This window comes from Rhineura floridana, chromosome 4 (genome assembly GCF_030035675.1).
Source record: "Rhineura floridana isolate rRhiFlo1 chromosome 4, rRhiFlo1.hap2, whole genome shotgun sequence".
Taxonomy (NCBI): Eukaryota; Metazoa; Chordata; class Lepidosauria; order Squamata; family Rhineuridae; genus Rhineura; species Rhineura floridana.
Window position 1 is genome coordinate 149037139 of NC_084483.1, and position 18628 is coordinate 149055766.

At 40.0% G+C, this 18628-nt stretch overlaps 1 protein-coding gene across 8 annotated transcripts in view; it reads left to right on the forward strand.

The window, feature by feature from the left end:
- BIRC6 (baculoviral IAP repeat containing 6) overlaps positions 1 to 18628 on the forward strand; it is a 239623-nt gene that overhangs the window by 213935 nt on the left and 7060 nt on the right. For all 8 annotated transcript variants that reach the window (XM_061624740.1, XM_061624745.1, XM_061624742.1 and 5 more), the window contains 7 exons: positions 3995 to 4205; positions 8280 to 8425; positions 9134 to 9244; positions 11686 to 11903; positions 13969 to 14130; positions 14709 to 14786; positions 17446 to 17634. In XM_061624740.1, the coding sequence (XP_061480724.1) occupies positions 3995 to 4205; positions 8280 to 8425; positions 9134 to 9244; positions 11686 to 11903; positions 13969 to 14130; positions 14709 to 14786; positions 17446 to 17634 (1115 nt within the window). The remainder of the gene's footprint in view (positions 1 to 3994; positions 4206 to 8279; positions 8426 to 9133; positions 9245 to 11685; positions 11904 to 13968; positions 14131 to 14708; positions 14787 to 17445; positions 17635 to 18628) is intronic.

Below are 18628 nucleotides of genomic sequence, written 5' to 3' on the forward strand. Positions count from 1 at the left end.
TCATGCTTAACTATGTGCTATGTGAAGAAGTACTTTTTTTGTCTGATTCAACTTCATTGGATGTCCACAAGTTTTAGTGTTATGAGATAGGGAGATAAAATTTTCTGTATCCACTTTCTCCATGCCATGCATAATTTTATACACATCTATCATGTTCCCTCTTACTCCTCTTTTCTCTGAACTAAAAAGCCCCAAGTGTTGTAATCTTTCCTCATAGGGGAGTTGCTCCATCCCCTTGATCATTTTGGTTGCCCTTTTCTGAACATGTTCTAGCTGCACAATATCCTTTTTGAAGTTAGGCAACCAAAACTGTTCACAATATTTCAAGTGCAGTCACACCATAATGACATTATGATATTAGCTGTTGTATTTTCAAATCCTAATAATCCCTAGTCTGGAATTTGCATTTTTCACAGCTACTGCACACTGGATTGACATCTTCACTGAGCTATCCACTACAGCCCCAGAAATAAAACCTCATTCCTAGTCAGTCACCACCAATTCAGACCTCATGAGCATCTATGTGAAATTTGGGGGGGGGGGTTGCCCTGACATGCATCACTTTACATTCGTTTATATTGAATTGCATTTTCTATTTTCCTGCCCATTCTCTCATTTTGAAGAGATCCTTTTGCAGCTCTTCACAATACCTTTTCGTTTTAACCACTGTTGCAGGGGTGGTGTACCATCTGGAGGGCCAAAGGTCTGCCACCCCTGCTTTATTGTGAGGCTAAGGCTGCAATCCAATACATGCTTGCCTGGGAGTAAGGCCCACTGAACTCAATGGAGCTTGCTTCTGAGTAGACATGTATTGGCTTGCACTGCCTGGTAGTGAAGAGAACACTTGGATTCCTAGGTAGCATGTGTACAGGGAACAGCAGTGGCATGATAAAAGAGGGAAAGACTATTCTAGGATATTGCTGGAAGCAGGGTCATTGACATAGGAAGCCATCTTACACCAGCTCAAGCAATTTATCCATCTGGCTCAGTATTGTTCTTTTGGAGCTTTTCACAATCCCTTTTTGTTTTAACCACCCTGAACAATTTGGTGGTTGTTGTTATGTGCCTTCAAGTCGACTACGACTTATGGCAACCCTATGAATCAGTGATCTCCAAGAGCATCTGTCCTGAACCACCCTGTTCAGAGCTTGTAAGTTCAGGTCTGTGGCTTCCTTTATGGAATCAATCCATCTCTTGTTTGGCCTTCGTCTTTTTCTACTCCCTTCTGTTTTTCCCAGCATTATTGTCTTTTCTAGTGAATCATGTCTTCTCATGATGTGTCCAAAGTATGATAACCTCAGTTTCATCATTTTAGCTTCTAATGGTAGTTCCGGTTTAATTTGTTCTAACACCCAATTATTTGTCTTTTTCGCAGTCCATGCTTTGCACAAAGCTCTCCTCCAACACCACATTTTAAATGAATTGATTTTTCTCTTATCTGCTTTTTTCGCTGTCCAACTTTCACATCCATTAGTGTTCAGTGATACATCTTTGCATTTGAGGACCTTTCCTAGTTCTCTCATAGCTGCCCTCCCCAGTCCTAGCCTTCTTCTGATTTCTTGACTATTGTCTCCATTTGGGTTAATGACTGTGCCGAGGTGTTGATAATCCTTGACAAGTTCAGTGTCCGAATTGTCAACTTTAAAGTTACATAAATCTTCTGTTGTCATTTCTTTAGTCTTTTTGACATTCAGCTGTAGACCTGCTTTTGTGCTTTCCTCTTTAACTTTCATCAGCATTCATTTCAAATCATTAGTGGTTTCTGCTAGTAGTATGGTATCGTCTGCATATCTTAAATTATTGATATTTCGCTCTCCAATGTTCACACCTCCTTTATCTTGCTCCAATCCCACTTTCCATATATGTTATGTTCTGCTTATAGATTAAATAAATAGGGTATCATCAGCAAACTTGGCCACCTCACTGCTCACCCTAATGCTAGATCATTTATGAAGAAGTTAAAAAGCACAGGTCCCAGTACCGATCCATTGGGGGAACTGTCCATTTATTCCTCCTCTCTGCTTCTTGTTATGTAACCAGTTTCTCATCTACAAGAGGACCTTGTGTTTTATTCTGTGACTGCTAAGCTTACTCAGGAGTCTTTGTTGACTCACTTTGTCGAAAGATTTTTGAAAGTCCAGGTACACTGTGTCATAAATCTACAAATCAACAACCAAGCTGGAGTTTTTCCCATAATTTGGTTTGTTTTCCTGTGCTCTTACCTCATACCTCTGTAGCTTGTGGTAGTGGCCAATGGTTAAGCAAGGCTGTTGGGTTCAGACATAACACCAAGCCATAATTAAACAAGCCATCATTCATAACAACAAACCGTGGCTTGACATTGTGGTTTGTTGCCATAAAACAAACCATGGTTACTTGATCATTTGAACTAAGCCCAGACAAATAAACAGCACTTTGGCTAAGCATATCATGGCTTAGCATTATGTGTGAACCACACTAATGGCTGTGTTTTGATGTAACACTAAAATATAGTTTAGTGTGAAAAGAACAAGTTATAGCAAACCTTGGACTTGCACACTCTCCTCTCCCCTTTCCTTCAAAACAATCACAAGGAGAAGATCAGAAGGTCCCATTTTAGATTAACCTCTAAAATGTCATCCAGACCCTAAACTGGGTTAATCTTCACAATGGTTTGTTGAAACAAAGCAACTTCATGAACTATATTTTGAATTTGGCTTGTTTCAGCAAACCATAGTTAAACCAAACAAACTGTAGTTAATCTTAACAAAAATACCATTGGAATAAGAAAACCAGGCCTGCTCCCCCCTTGGCACAGATGCAAAGTTGTAGGTCACTTCATTGTATTTCTGATGAGGGCTAGAGAGCTACACTCCTAACTTTGCTGCTCAGGTCAACCAAATGCTTTCATGCTTGGGCTTGACCAGCAGATAGCTCAGTTGATGGATAAGATGAAGAAGCTCTTCCCCCAAGCAGTTTTTGGGGATTTTCTCTAGTCTGTCATATTCTCTTTCCTTTTACTTCTCTGGAATGTACCCTCTGGGATCTCATGAGTCTACCATCTCATTTGGCCCCTTTCTCCTTTTTCTTTCATCTGTTTGCCTCCAGACGTTGTTTAAGCAGTCAGTCTTTTGTCTTTTCTAACCTTGTCTTGATTATACATTGTCTGCAGTAGAGGAAAATATTGTCACTCACTTTGATACTGTGTGTTCGAGTATTTCTGAGCTGAGTTTCATTTACAAGTGAAGACTGTATTATGGACTCCCAAGATCATTATCAGATACCTTCATCCTACTTTGTCAAAGCATTAGTTTGTCAAGCATTAGAGTTAAATTTGTGCATCAGGGTTTGAAAAAAGATTGTCTAGCAAGATGCCACGTACCTAAAGCATACCTTGGCCAGCCTTAAATTGGGAATTTCAAAGGAAGAAAATTCCATAAAATCCCTAGGCAGCATGTTCTGTTAGGAGACAGTTTTGTGTATTTCCCCCCCCCCCGGTCTTTATGCTAAATTTACATAGCTGCTTCTGCTTTCTAAATGAAAATGGTTCAGTATCTTCCGACATTGCCTTTCTTAATCATCACTTTTCTCTGCTTGAGTATATCTAGTTCTTTCAGTTAGTCCTCATGTTTTCTTTAGATCAGGGTAGCCAAGATGTGTGGACTCCAACTCATATAATCACCAGTCGACATGGCTGATAGCCAAAGAGGATTGGAGTTGTAGTCCAAAATATCTAGAGGGCACCGTGGTTGCCTACTCATGACCTAGATCCTCACCATTATACCTGTTCCCTAGTCAGGTTGTCAACATCCTTCAACTAAGGTTTCCCAAATGTTTAGATGTTCTTAATAGCTTTTAAATTTTAATATTTTTAACTGTACTGTTTTGTTATTTTGTTTGCCACCCTGGGCTTCTTTGGGAGAAAGTGTGGAAAAGTGTGCCTGTTTGATAAAATCTCTCTTACTAGCCTAGCTGGGTGGAGTTTTTAAACCATGTTGCTTTTTTTCTTTCCTAGTTTTGGATATGGCCAGGCATGTTCCTCTGTACAGAGCTCTGTTAGAGCTCCTCCGTGCTATTGCTTCCTGCACATCAATGGTGCCGTTGTTGCTGCCTCTGTCGGGAGAAAATGGAGAAGAGGAAGAAGAGCAGCTGGAGTCCCAGGCTTCAGTTGGAACTCTGTTGGCTAAAATGAAGACGTGTGTCGATACCTATACTAATCGACTGAGGTATTTTCTTAACACTTTAAGAACTAGCGTGTGTTACCATTCTAACTGAGAACTGTTCTTGCTAGGGTTAAAAACTGGTATCTGTGCTGTACCTCTTGTGACTGCAAGCTGGGGTTCACATAATTAAATGCTGGTTCTTGCAAAAAGAAAAAAGAAAGAAAATACATTCCCTGCCATAGATCAGACAGAGATTTACCACATCATTGTGAACTAAGTCTCCATTGTTTATGCCAAGGTATTTCCTTATCAAACACGGGTTGTTGTATGTAATTATGGAGGTGAATAGAAAATCAAATGGAAGAAAGGATATACCTTGCAAATTAAAGTTCTCTCACAGCTGTCCAGAGAGACAGTCTTTTATTTATTTATTTATTTATTTATTGCACTTGTATACCGCTCCATAGCCGAAGCTCTCTGGGCGGTTTACAGCAATCAAAAACATTAAAACAAATATACAATGCAAAAATTTTTAACCTCTAATGCCCATTAACATCAGGCAGACGCCTTCACTATATTCCTTTTGATGCCTGCTGAAAACTTTTCTTGTTTAGGCAAGCCTTCCCAAACACAGATGTGTTGATCTTTTTTACTCTTTTTAGTTATTTTAATTTGTTTTCAGTATATTTTTCATTACTTGTTTTAATTCTTTTATTGATAATTCACTAATAGGCACAAAACCTTGCGGTTTAAGAACGTACCTATAGCCCACAGATACTTCTATCAAGCTTTAAAAAGCAGGGAAATTGGGCAGCTATAGTGAATGCACCAGAGAAGCAGGAGACCTGACCTCCTCTCTGAGATATTGTACTGGCCTACAAATTGGTCAAAACGCAGACACAATTTGGGTTGGTCTTTCACAGTCCAATCCACTTCCTCTGTAGTTTGCAAGAATTTGGTAATGTGCCTCTGAGCATATAGTGAGTGGTGGCAACACCTACAATCTGCCGAAATAATAGAAACAAGACATGTTACAGGGATTCTGTGGCTGATTTTTAATGAATTTCAACAGATTATGAGAACTCGGAGAAAGAAGTCCAAAAGGGCTCTTGGTTTTCTCTCTCTCTTTAGACTTTGAACTCTTGATTCTTTCTGACTGTTTTGTTTATTGCCATGAAAATTGAGGGGGTTGTTAAGCAAGCGTTTCTGAGTTCAGGACTATAAGTTTGTAAGGTTTTGTTTTGAAATGAACTTATGGGAAGCATCAGAATGGGAAGAGAGGTATTTTCAATTTAACATTGTGCAATGTGAAAAATCCACACTGGCTATAGCGGCTGTATAATTTTAATGGTTTTTGTAAACCTCATAGGTCTTTCCATTCAAGTGGTACATAAATTGTATTAAATAAATAAAACCAGCCTTCCCCAACCTGGTGCCCTCCTGATATTGTTGGACCCCAATTACCATAATACCTGTTCACTGTTCATGCTAGTTGGACTAATGGAAGCTGGAGGCAACAATATCTGCAGGGTATCAGGTTTGAGTAGGCTGCTTTTAACCAAGGATAAAACCACCTCTTGTTCACAAGGTTGAATTAATCTTTGGACTTCAACAGAAAAGTTCCCTGTCTCTTGGACAGGAAGCAGGATTTTTGTCAAATGTTAACAGGAAGGTAATTCTAGAAGCCCCTTCTGTCCGAGGAGAGCCTGGTTTCCAGAGTTGGCAACTACCAAGGTTGCTGCATGGACAGACTGGCCACCAGAGTAAATCTCTGTGTCAAGGTCCAAATCTGCAGCCATATCTTCTATGACTAGGAGCCTAGAAACTGAGCAGCAAGTGCTGCAAGCAATCTGTTATTCTTAGCAGGTTTGAATTATTCTTCTGTCTTAAATGTATATGGCTGTCTTCCGAACACCTGGGAAAGGAGATGAATTTTCCTTGCAAATATATATAACATTTTGTCTAGGTGACCAGAAGGCAGTTTAATTTCCTCAAGAGTAGGTGTTTTGGCTGACATCGTTTGGGGAATGCTGGCCATGTTCAAAAGTGCTTGCTACCAATTAAAAACAGCAGTTTTGCCACAATATAGTTGCTATAGGGAAACGGCTACTAGTGGGCATGCTAATTCTCATTGTTTGTTTTACTTGTGTTGGCAGATGAGATCCAGCTGAGCTGGATGACCATTTAAATTGATATGAAAGTGATATTCTGAGGCAGTTAATTTATAAAGCCGATACTGAGATTTAATAATATGAAAGTTCCAGCATTGACAGAAATCATTGTCCTACTATCACATGGAAAACAACGCAAATAGTTTTTCATTGATGGTGTTGAGAGTTCTGTGCTGATCATCTACCTTTTGTATGTTGAGATCTTTCAGGGCTTTAGTGTCTGTCCCCATTAGAATATGTGGTTTATCAGACCAGATCATTTAAGTATTGACTGTACCCAGTAATACAACACAGATTGTCAAGGTTTCATGTTTAAATAATTAGAATTTTCTAAAGTGTGTGTTAAAGTTTAATAAGTACCTTTTCTTTGAGCTCAGGCCAGTGTAGAAAATGGGTTCAATGCAAACATGGGTGGGGGGCATAATTGTGGGTTTTTTGCATAGAATTTCCACATGGAATGCATAACTAATTTTTACCTCAATTGATTCTGCTCAGTTTTCTCAGCATAATTTAATGTAAGTAAACTAATTAAATTTGAAACTAGCCATCACAACTGAGAAGCTCAGTTCTTGCTGTACTACACTCTTGTTGAATGATCTTCAGAAAATACTGGACCATATTAGATTATAGAAGGATTATCATACAGCATGAGATAAAAATGCTAAATATAATACACAGCACCTTTCTGGGTGATCAGTTTAAACACGTTTTCCCTTGTACTGGCCTGTTCTAGTATGAATTGAATATCTTCTCTTTAACTTCAAGTGTGAAATAAGACAGGATTAAAGAAAAACTATGATGCTCATTTAAATTCAGGAATTTCTGAATGAATGCAGGATTACTCGCATTGCTTTTACTAGTTCATACATAAATGGTAAAATGAGAAACACCTTTATGCTAGTGCTTGCTAGGCTTTTGCTATTAAATCTGCTGTTAAAGGTTGACACAGACTGGGGGAGAGCCCTCTGCTGACCTGAGACGCTGAGCCTATTTCTTGATGGACAAAGTGTTTGGCAGCAGTAGAATAGTAGTTGTGCCCCACTACCTTCTCCAGGTACTGCTTCCATTGAGAAATGGGACATTTCCCCAGAGAACCCTGCATTATTGTGGGGACCTCTGGGCTGATTGTCCAGCTCCCAGATGAATACCTCAAGTTTTATTAATTAAATATTTATAGGTAACGGATGTTGTTCTTTGCATATAGAATGTTTAAATTGTATATACTCTGGTTGAATATTCTAGAATTTATGTGATAATTTGGTTTTGTATTATTTATATTTATTAGCTGCTGTTTTCATAACTGAACTCAAAGCAACTTACAAACATGCTCTTTTTAGAGTATGTAACTTTTATCCTTTTAGAATATACAATTTGTTTTTACAGTTTCCCTTTATATGCCAGAAGCCTACACTTGTGCATAGGTATGCAGCACTCATTACACTATCAATGTGACTGAGTTGTCCATCAGTGAGGGGGGGGGGTGTTTTTGTGATGGAACTCACAAGTATGGCGTTCTGCCGTTTATTATTATTATTATTATTATTATTATTATTATTATTATTATTATTATATTAGGCTGCCCAAGGCAACCATTTTGTGCTGGCACCCACAGCACTTTTATTAAGGTATGAATACCAGCATCTCATTTTTTAACCAAAAAAACACTGTTGTCCAGTATGGTAAAATAGAAACTTGAATCAAATTCTTCAAGTTCAGTTTACTGTGTGATTTCCATCTTTTAGCAGGATTTCTTCTCTTGACATTTTTTCTTTCCAGTAATCCCCTTAATATTAAAAGGCACACACTTTGTTGAGCTAGCAAATCTTTACATTGAAAGGCAGACACTTTGATTATCTTCCAAAACAATTAGTGGATAGAGGAAATCTGCAAATGCTTCCACTTTCTTGTGTACTTCTGGGTTTAATCAAAGGTTCCCTGAAAACTTTGGTCATTTCTTATTTTGCAGGTCTAAAAAGGACAAGTCTAAAACTGGAGTGAAGTCAGATACTTCAGATCAAGAGCCAGAGGGGCTGACGCTTTTGGTCCCAGATATCCAAAGGACAGCGGAGATAGTTTATGCTGCTACAACGAGTTTGCGCCAAGCAAACCAAGGTCAGTTTCAGTGGCATCCTTTTTTTGCAGATTTGCCTGGAGTTGATATTTATTTATTTACCAATTTATATACCACTTAATTACCATTGTCTCTAAGCTTACATATACTGTAGAGCTGAGCTGACTTTCAGAGAATCTCAGCAAACAGAATACAAGAATAATTAAATGGGCACTATTAAAAGAAAACATATGGACAAATGAATAAAACTACTAGTCACCTTATACTTAGTATTATTAATACATATATTTCTTTTAAATATCAGTACTGTCATACGCATCCCCTCCCTCCATCTGGACTATCTCAGTAGGAACTTCTGCAAGACAATACCAAAGAAGACGATGTTATTGAGGCAAACTTTATAGAAGCAATTGTCAATGGCGCTTTTAATCTTTCCTTTGAAATCTTCCTCACCAAGAGTTTATGGTAGGAACTAAAAGCAGGTTGGATCCAAATTAAGAGTGATCCAAGGTCAAGTTGTCCGGGCTGGATTTTGGCTCATAGGTGTGAGGTTACCCGTATGCAGAATGCAGTGAAGGTCTTCATTTCTGTAGAATTCAGCCTTAAATTTCACCCATACATGTTGTTTTGTTGCCATGCCTTAAGATAATGTAAGATATTAAGATATGTAAGATAAATTTAATATAAATTGCTGTTGGCTTATGTTGTCTCTTTAACATAATCCTTTTTTCTTACCCCTATTGAAACAGAGAGAAAATTGGCTGAATACTCTAAAAAAGCTGCAGTGAAGCCCAAGCCTTTGTCAGTTTTGAGATCCCTCGAAGAAAAATATGTGGTTGTAATGAAAAAACTCCAGTTTGGTAAGTTGAAAATCAGTTTGTGAACTTCTTTATTGAAGCCCAAAAAACATGCTGGACGTCTTAGTCCCAATGATGCTTGGTTGTCAGGCAAATTCTTTGTGGAACACTTAAGTATATGAAGGTGTGAGAGACTGAGAAGCTGATGAGGTGGTTTTAGTTATTTAGTTAGCGATGTATATGTCATCAGTGTTCATACGAGGACATGAAGATGGATTCCACCCCAGGAAGTTTTATCATCTGACATTTTACACACGGGAAATTACAGATGAAGAAGAAAGAGCTAAAAATAGGGCAAAGAGGGAAGAAATATGCAATTGTTACAGTTACACTTAGGCTCAGTTACAAGCTCAGTTAGAGCAGGGGTAGCTAGAGATGTGAAGGCCTGGGGAAAAAACAGGGTGGAAGCATTCCCTCCCCCTCACTGCTGCTGTTTTCAATTTTTTTTTGGGGGGGGGAGAGAAATTTGTGGGAAGAAATGTTTCCCCCCCAAAAAAAATCTGTTGTTTTTTTTTACATGCCCTCACATTTCTAGGTGTAGCCAACATGGTGCCTTGCAAATGTTTTTGGGTGACAACTCCTATTATTCCTTGCCATTGGCCATGCTGGCTGAGACTGATGGGAGTTGACTATCTGGAGGGAACCACATTGACTGTCCCTGGAGCAGAGCATAAAACAAGGGGGGTTATGCCAAAGTCTTCAGAGAAGAGGTGGATTTTCAGACGCATTTGAAGGATGCAAGCAAGGTAGCATCATGTAAGCAGTGGGGGAACCTCCAACTTGCAGGTCTCATTAAGCATGGCAGGTGTATTAATTTGGCCTGCAAGGCCATTTTTCCTAAGCCATGGCTACCCTCCCACATCTGATGTCACATATTACGTCAAGTGTGGGCAAGTACAGATGTGGCTACAAAGAACCAGTGGGAAGCCTTAAAATGCACTTGTAATTATTCCTTGGCAAGGACTTGTGTTTGCTGCCTTTTAACTTTAATGTCAAATGCAAGCACTACTAGGATTGGCTCTACTTGGGGTGTCTCATTCTGAGCATCCAAGTGAAACCAATCCCTGCCAAAAGCAGAATTTGATGCCAGCACTGATTAAATAGAATCTTCTGAGTGAGCAAGTGACCCTCAGATGGTAAAGGATGGTGAAGCTAGAGGAGCAAAAATCACAGGCAGGGATGTATCTGGACATAAAAGTGTTAATAACTCAGCTGTACAACATCTCTGAGAAGCTTTGTGATGATTTACCTACTACTGAAAAGTGAAGTAGTACACAGTCTTAATTCTTTCAACAGTTAGAAAAAAACAAAATTGAAAGTAGCAAAGGCACATAATGGAATTAAACATCTCTAGCAATTATCAGCAGTCAGTTTTTCTAAGTAGTTGGAAGCTGAGAGAGGAAGCACAAGCAATTCACACTTCTCTTAAAATACAAAGGTATTTACAAGCCAAGAAAAACATGTTAATAAGTCAAAGTCTTATGATCTTCCTTTCCTAGCTTTTGCAGTAAGACTGCTTTCTGTCATACCTGAAACAACATAGCAGTCAATCTATAAATGCTAGAAATAATCTTCAAGCAATCCCTCAGATTTGTCATGCCCTGCCTGTCTTTCTCAAGGAGAAAATCTCAAAAAAGAGCATCCTGATAGTAGCTTTGGAAGTTTCTAGTGTAGCTGCCAGTGCCAGATGAGAGTTTATTAGAGATACTAGTTCACCTGCAAGAGGGATAATGGCATTTCACCTATTTTAAACATCAGAACCTTCAGCAAAATTCTTTTTGTAATTTTCTTAAATTCTTCTGTAACTTCATACAATAGGATGTTTTGGAATTAAGCCAGCACTCTTTTGCAATTGTATCTCTGAAAGTCCTCTGCCTGGTTACATTTCTTGTCTTGTACAAGCTCCATACAGCTAAAGATAATACTAATACTTAAAAGTTATCATTTTTAACATATTCAGATGTTCCACATATTTTATCAGTCTCTGTCAGATGTTATTTGGTCTGTGTAGTGCAAAAAAATCTTGCTTATATATTTGGGGAAGAAAAAGTCGTGATGTTTTCAGTTCATCCACACAGATACCTGCCAAGCTAATAAGCTTCATTATGCCTTTAACCTTCTGTCCTTAAGGTGTGATGTGATGATTTATTTGTTTTCTCCTGTGAGCATTGATCAACATCATAACCAGAGCACAATTACATATTATTGCTAGCGTGCTGCTGAACGATGCACAGGTAGGCTGATCTTTAGTGCCATACTGTGTGTAGGCAGGAATTGCAAGATATATTGTGGATCTGTACCGATGGGAAAGAGCTTGGCTCTGCCTTTTTATCTTATGGTATTGAATTGCTTGTGGGGGGAGGGGAAAGAAATGGTTTATATACTGACAATGATTTTTCCCATTAATTTAGATACCTAAAATGTTACACTTTTAACTCCTTTAGATACCTTTGAGATGGTTTCAGAAGATGACGATGGAAAACTGGTGTTTAAAGTAAATTACCACTACATGTCCCAAGTTAAAAATGCTAGTGATGCAAACAGTGCTGCCAGAGCCCGACGACTTGCTCAAGAAGCTGTTACACTTTCTACATCACTCCCGCTTTCCTCTTCATCCAGTGTCTTTGTCCGCTGTGATGAAGAGAGACTAGACATCATGAAGGTAAAAATCAGACTTGTGTTCCAATAAAGGCCGACGTCTATGACTGGTATACATCAAGCTAATTAACCACGGTTGTTTGTTTTGCATGATTTATTCTGCTTGTACAGGACTTGGAGAGAGACAGGGAGCTATTTAGGATACTACTCCTGCTCACCTCCACCCCACCACTTCAGAGACTTCTCAGACATTGCTTGACAGACTTTTCAAGTCTTTCTTCATAAAAACCTGTTTAACTATATTTGACATTAAGGTCTTTCTGAGCGGCTGCGGATGGAGGGACCTATACTCTCTTCCTATATTATTGGTAACTCGTCTTGAAGCAACTGCTCTTTCCTCTGTACCTCTTTTTATAGCCAGCGTGGATTTTTCACATTCTGCAATGTTAAATTGAAAATACCCTCCATGCTCTGATCTTCCCCAAAAGCTCATTTCAAAACAAAACCTTACAAAACTTAGAGTCCTGAACTCAGAAATGCTTGCTTAACAACCCTCTCGATTTTCATGGTGATAAACAAAACAATCAGAAAGAATTGAGAGTTCAAAGTCTAAAGAGAGAGAGAAAGAAACCCAGGCCCTTTTGGACTTTTTTCTGTCAAGAGTTCTCATAATTTGTTGAAATGAATTAAAAATCAGCCATGTTCACAGAGTACCTGTAATCCTATTACTGACCCCACCCTCTGACCATCATCTTCTGCAGTTTAAAAGTTTTTTAAAAATGCCTGGCTGATTTTTAACATTGAACTCAATGATAAGGCCAGGCGTGCTCAGTAAGAACCAACTGTCAGTGTTCTAAAAGCCAGACTCACAGCTGCTGGGCTTTGCTAATCGGGGTCACACCCACACCAGACTTTGATTTCACTTTTGACAGTCATGACTTCCCCCAAAGAATCCTGGGAAGTGTAGTTTGTGAAGGGTTCTGAGAGGAGACTCCTATTCTCCTGAGAGAGCTCCAGTGGCCAGACTGGTTTAACAGTCAGCCACTCTGATTGAAGGTCTGTGAGGGGAACAGGGCCTCTCCTAGCAACTCTCAGCACCCTTCACTAACTACACTTCCCAGGATTCATTGTGAGAAGCCATGACTGTCTAAAGTGAAATAAAGGTCTGGTGTGGATGTGGCCAGTGACAGCTTTGCTTTAAATTTGGGTGAGAGGCTACACATGCCTATTGCAGAATAAAAAGGTGGGGAAAACCCTGAAAAAGAATGATAATGTCCACAGTGTTTTCCTTTTGGATAGGAAAGGGGCTTCCTCTCCACCCAGTGCCCAACTATTGAATCTCCTCCCCTCTCCCTTCGCCTCCCCTCCCTCCCTGCCCTTCCCCAAGGTCAGTTTCACCTGTCCTAAGCATGATTGCACAGGAACAAATCCCACTGAACTCAAAAAGCATGCAAATGATCAAACCTGCCCTTCTCTCCTCCTTCCTCCTATCCCCTCCCTCTTGCCCCTTCCCTCCCCCTTCCTTCACCTCTCCCCATCCTCTTCCAATCCCCTCCTTTTCCCTCCTCCCCTCATGGTCAGTTTTACCTATCCTAAGCATGATTGCACGGGAGTAAATTCCACTGGACTCAGTAAGCATGCAAATGATCAAATCTGCCCTCCCTCCTTCCCTCCCATCACTTCCCTTGTACTCCTTCTTTCCCAATCCCCTCCTTCCTCCTCCCCCTGCTTCTGCTCCCGTCTCCTCCTCCTACCCTCTACTCTCCCCTCCCCCCTACTCCCCATGCCCAGTTTTACCTATCCTAATCATGATTGCACAGGAGTAAATCCCATTGAACTCAATAAGCATGCAAATGATTAGATCTGCCTTTCCCCTCCTTCCTCTCTCCTCTTGCAAAATAATGTTAAGCGAAATATGCACAAAATGCATGTGACTTTTGTACAGCTTTTACTTCTTAAAAAATCACAAACTGATGTAGAAATCGGCAAAACTAAATTGAAGACTGGAAAAATAAACTGAGAGAAACTAAAATTGACAGATTCGTCAATCTCTAGGACTAACATGTTGCATGTCAACAAACTAGTTTCCCAAGCTGCTTGCTATAACTTTATTTTAACTTTTTCAAAAGGTTTTGATAACTGGCCCAGCAGACACACCTTATGCAAATGGCTGCTTTGAATTTGATGTATATTTTCCACAAGACTATCCTAATTCACCTCCACTTGTGAATTTGGAAACAACTGGAGGGCACAGTGTGAGATTCAATCCAAATCTTTACAATGATGGCAAGGTAAATAGTTTGTTTTGTTTGTTTACAGACAAATGTGGTTGAAAACATCCTGAGTAAAGAGGATACATATTGCTTTACTTACATGAATAACCTTTTTCTAAAAAAATGAATGTTTTACTGTAGGATATAGTCCAGTTGCCTGGTATTGTCACACAAAAGCTTACTGAACTTATTTTATATTTATTTTTATTATTTGATTTCTATCCCGCCCTTCCTCCCAGCAGGAGCCCATTACAATTGTAATATGGATGTCCATATACCCAGATCCTGTCAGTGAATAGATACAGGCATCCATGTAAGGATTGCCTTTCTGGAGGTAATCTGGAATGTAATGGCAAAAGAGGTGTTCTGCCCTCTAAAAAGAGGATGGGGATGGTGGTGGCTTTGATAGTACCAATCACCTCATGAGCGAGGAGGGGAGCTACCAAAGTTCCATCAAGGCAGACAGTATGGATCATTTGTTGGGCAGAGGAGATGCTTGTGGCAGTATACGTGAAGCCCATTGCTGCTTGTGCATATCTCTAGATTTGAGCCATAGTTTGCAACCATGTACTGATGTATTTAACCTTTATCTTCAGGTTTGTTTAAGTATCCTTAACACCTGGCATGGAAGACCAGAAGAGAAATGGAATCCCCAGACATCAAGCTTTTTACAAGTATGTGGTTTTCCTCAGTGCAGAGGGGTGTGCAAATATATTATACAGCCACAGGAATGGCTGTATACTATAGTCAGCATGGATTTTTCACATTCCGCCATGTTACATTGAAAATACCCCGTGCCATTCTGCTGCTTCCCATAAGCTCATTTCAAAACAAAACCTTACAAAACTTAGAGTCCTGAATTCAGAAACGCTTGCTTAAAAATCCTGTAAATTTTCATGGCGATACACAAAACTGTCAGAGAGAATCGAGAGTTCAAAGAGTAAAAAGAGAGGAAAAAACAGACCCCTTTTGGACTTTTTTCTGTCAAGAGTTCTCATAATTTGTTGAAATGAATTAAAAATCAGCCATGTTCACAGAGTACCTGTAATCCTATTACTGACCCCACCCTCTGACCATCATCTTCTGCAGTTTAAAAGTTTTTTAAAAATGCCTGGCTGATTTTTAACATTGAACTCAATGATAAGGCCAGGCGTGCTCAGTAAGAACCAACTGTCAGTGTTCTAAAAGCCAGACTCACAGCTGCTGGGCTTGCTTAATCAGGGGGCCACACCCACACCAGACTTTGATTTCACGTGAGACAGTCATGACTTCCCCCAAAGAATCCTGGGAAGTGTAGTTTGTGAAGGGTGCTGAGAGGAGACTCCTACTTCCCTGAGAGAGCTCCAGTGGCCAGACTGGTTTAACAGTCAGCCACTCTGATTGAAGGTCTGTGAGGGGAACAGAGCATCTCCTAGCAACTCTCAGCACCCTTCATTAACTACACTTCCCAGGATTCTTTGAGAGAAGCCATGATTGTCCAAAGTGAAGGTCTGGTGTGGATGTGGCTAGGGACAGCTTTGGTTTCAATTTGGGTGGGAGGCTACATGTGCCTACATGTGTAGAATAAAAAGGTGGGGGAAATGCTGAAGAGCAATGATACTGTTCACAATGTTTTCCTTTTGGAAAGGAAAGGGGCTTCCCTTCTGCCTACTGCTCACCCACCCAATCTCCTCCCCCTCCCATATCCTTTCATGATTCCTAGTCAGAATCTAGTTGTAGAGGTTAAATGAATGTGTTCAGTTTACATAGATGGTCTTGTTGCCTGAAAAAACGAAATACATAGTTAGGAAACAGTCTTTTCTGCAAGGTTCTTCAGGACAGGAAAAGTGGTAGACAGGCAAGATGAAAAGTTACAGAATTTAAGTTATAGTTTAGATATACTTGTTGATAATGTCATTTTATTTGAAGGGCTTGATTTTTTAGCTCTAGAGCAAGGGGCCTTTCCAGACCATCATATAATCATAGTAGAGTTGGAAGGGACCTATAAGGTCATCAAGTCCAACCCCCTGCACAATGCAGGAATCTAAATCAAAGCATTCCCAACAGATGTCTGTCCAGCTGCCTCTTGAATGCCTCCAGTGTCAGAGAGCCCACTACCTCTCTAGGTAATTGATTCCATTGTCGTATGGCTCTAACGGTTAGGAGGTTTTTCCTGATGTCTAGTCGAAATCTGGCTTCCTGCAACTTGAGCCCATTATTCCGTGTCCTTCACTCTGGGACAATCGAGAAGAGATCCCGGCCCTCCTCTTTGTGACAACCTTTCATGTACGTGAAGAGTGCTATCATATCTCCCCTCAGTCTTCTCTTCTCCAGGCTAAACATGCCCAGTTCTTTCAGTCTCTCCTCATAGGGTTTTGTTTCCAGTCCCCTGATCATCCTTTTTGCCCTCCTCTGAACCTGTTCCATCAATTGTGTTGTTCACTGGTTGTGTGGTACCCAGATCTTCAGGGAGCAGTTTTGTTTCAAATGATAATAGCCTTTCTACTATGCTTTTCAATTTCAGTGTACCACTGTTTGGAAAATGTGATGTATAGATGATAGGAATCAACTAGCTTCTCTTTCACTGACACCACTTTTTGTACCACTGTTAAAGGTTTTTAAATTTCTGTAAAGAGAGCACTTCTCTGCAGTGCCGAATGGATCCTTTTTTGGCATTGTGAATTACAGATGCAGAGACCTTGATCTGGATTGGGGCCACAGAGGACAAAGAGTTAAAACCCTTCTTATCCCCACATACACCAGGGTACCAATCCAGAGCAGCCCCCCAAACACCTTCAATTTGATCCTTTCCACCTCCCCCTGCAGCCAGCACTGAAGTCAAGGAGGAAATGGTAGGGCTGAGAGGAGAGACCCTAGAGAAGCTTCGAAGGGGCTGGAAGTTCCCCATCCCAGTTTTAAAGGCACTTTAAGCCCATCTTCCTGTGAAGGTTTTGTGAGTGTGTTCGCTTTATATAAAGTGCCAAATAAGCTATTCTCTTCACACCCTCAACCTATTCTGTTTGGACAGGAAATTGTTCATTTATTTAAAATATTTCTAACCTCTCTTTCAGGGCACAGTCCTCACAAGTCAGTTCACCCAAAAATCTATACAATCACAGAAACAATTTCCTAAACAATACTCCTACTAAACAAGCAGTAGCAAAGAAACACATCAAACAAATGCACACGGAAATTTAAAAAACTCTTGAAGTTGCCACCATTGTATCAGTCCATGCAAACATTTAACACTAAGGGGAAAGCCTAGGAGGTTTTTATTGTCTTAATAAGCCTTAGTGCTTGTCCATATGTTTACTTTTACTGATTGTGTTCTCTTTGAATTACATCTGTCCACAGGTATTGGTATCTGTACAATCCCTCATATTAGTTGCAGAGCCCTATTTCAATGAACCAGGGTATGAAAGATCGAGAGGGACTCCAAGCGGCACACAGAGTTCCAGAGAATATGATGGAAATATACGACAAGCAACAGTCAAGTGGGCTATGCTTGAACAAATCAGAAATCCCTCACCATGTTTTAAAGAGGTTTGTGCTTTGTGCTGTTGTTTGCCATACCTGTTTGTGATCTGTCCATTTTACATGTAGAATCTTGAAAAACTTCTGTTGCCTTGACGTTTAAACTAAACCTAAGGATATGGCATAAATACAAGTTTGTTGTGGCAATTAGTTAATAGAGGCTTTAATTAAAATTTCATAATAAAATAAAAAGAACATTGTTGGATAAGTTCTGCTGGACTGAACTAATCCACTATCTGGTTCCTCATACAGGCTAACTAGATGCCTCTGGGAAGCCCAAAAGCAGGACACAGAAGTAATAATCCTGTCCCAGAAGCTGGTATTCACTGGCATTGTGCCTCTGAACCTGGAGGTTGCATATAGTCATCATGACTATAGTCAACAGGGCTTCAGTGGAGACACAGAGAAATTACTTTGGAAAATGGAATATTGTTGCTTTTGCATGTCTTGTGTAGTTCGTTGCTTATCAGTATAATATAAGGTATACTAAAGTTGGGCTTCTACACTTCCACTTCCTAAGGGTAGGTGTATTTGTCTCTCCGACAAGGAACACTCCCATAACCTCTGACAAATTTAGCTTGTGTTGTAGTTGGGAGAAGCAAGAGAAATTTATTCTGCTCGCTCTTTCCTTCTCCAAAACTGCAACACAAGTGAAAAGAGACTCCATCTCTCTCCCAAGGATTTCAGCAAATGCAAGAGGCTCAAAGGGGAGACAGTCTTCTCTCACTTGTGCAGCAGTTTGGAGAATGTTAGAAACATTCTTGAAATTCTTGCTTATCCACGTCTTCAAGCAGGTGAGAGAAACTTTACTTCTGCCTCTGAACTTGCCAGAAGACAAAGAGGGTGTGTTAGTTTCCTCCTACTTGTTTGTAGAAGGGAAGAAAGAGAAAGAGCATCTCCTATTTCTTGCCTCTCTCATACTTCCACATAAGTGAAAGGAATCCCTGCTTCTTCTTAAAAGCCTTCTGCACAATACCAGAAGACCTGTGAGAGAGTTAGTAGC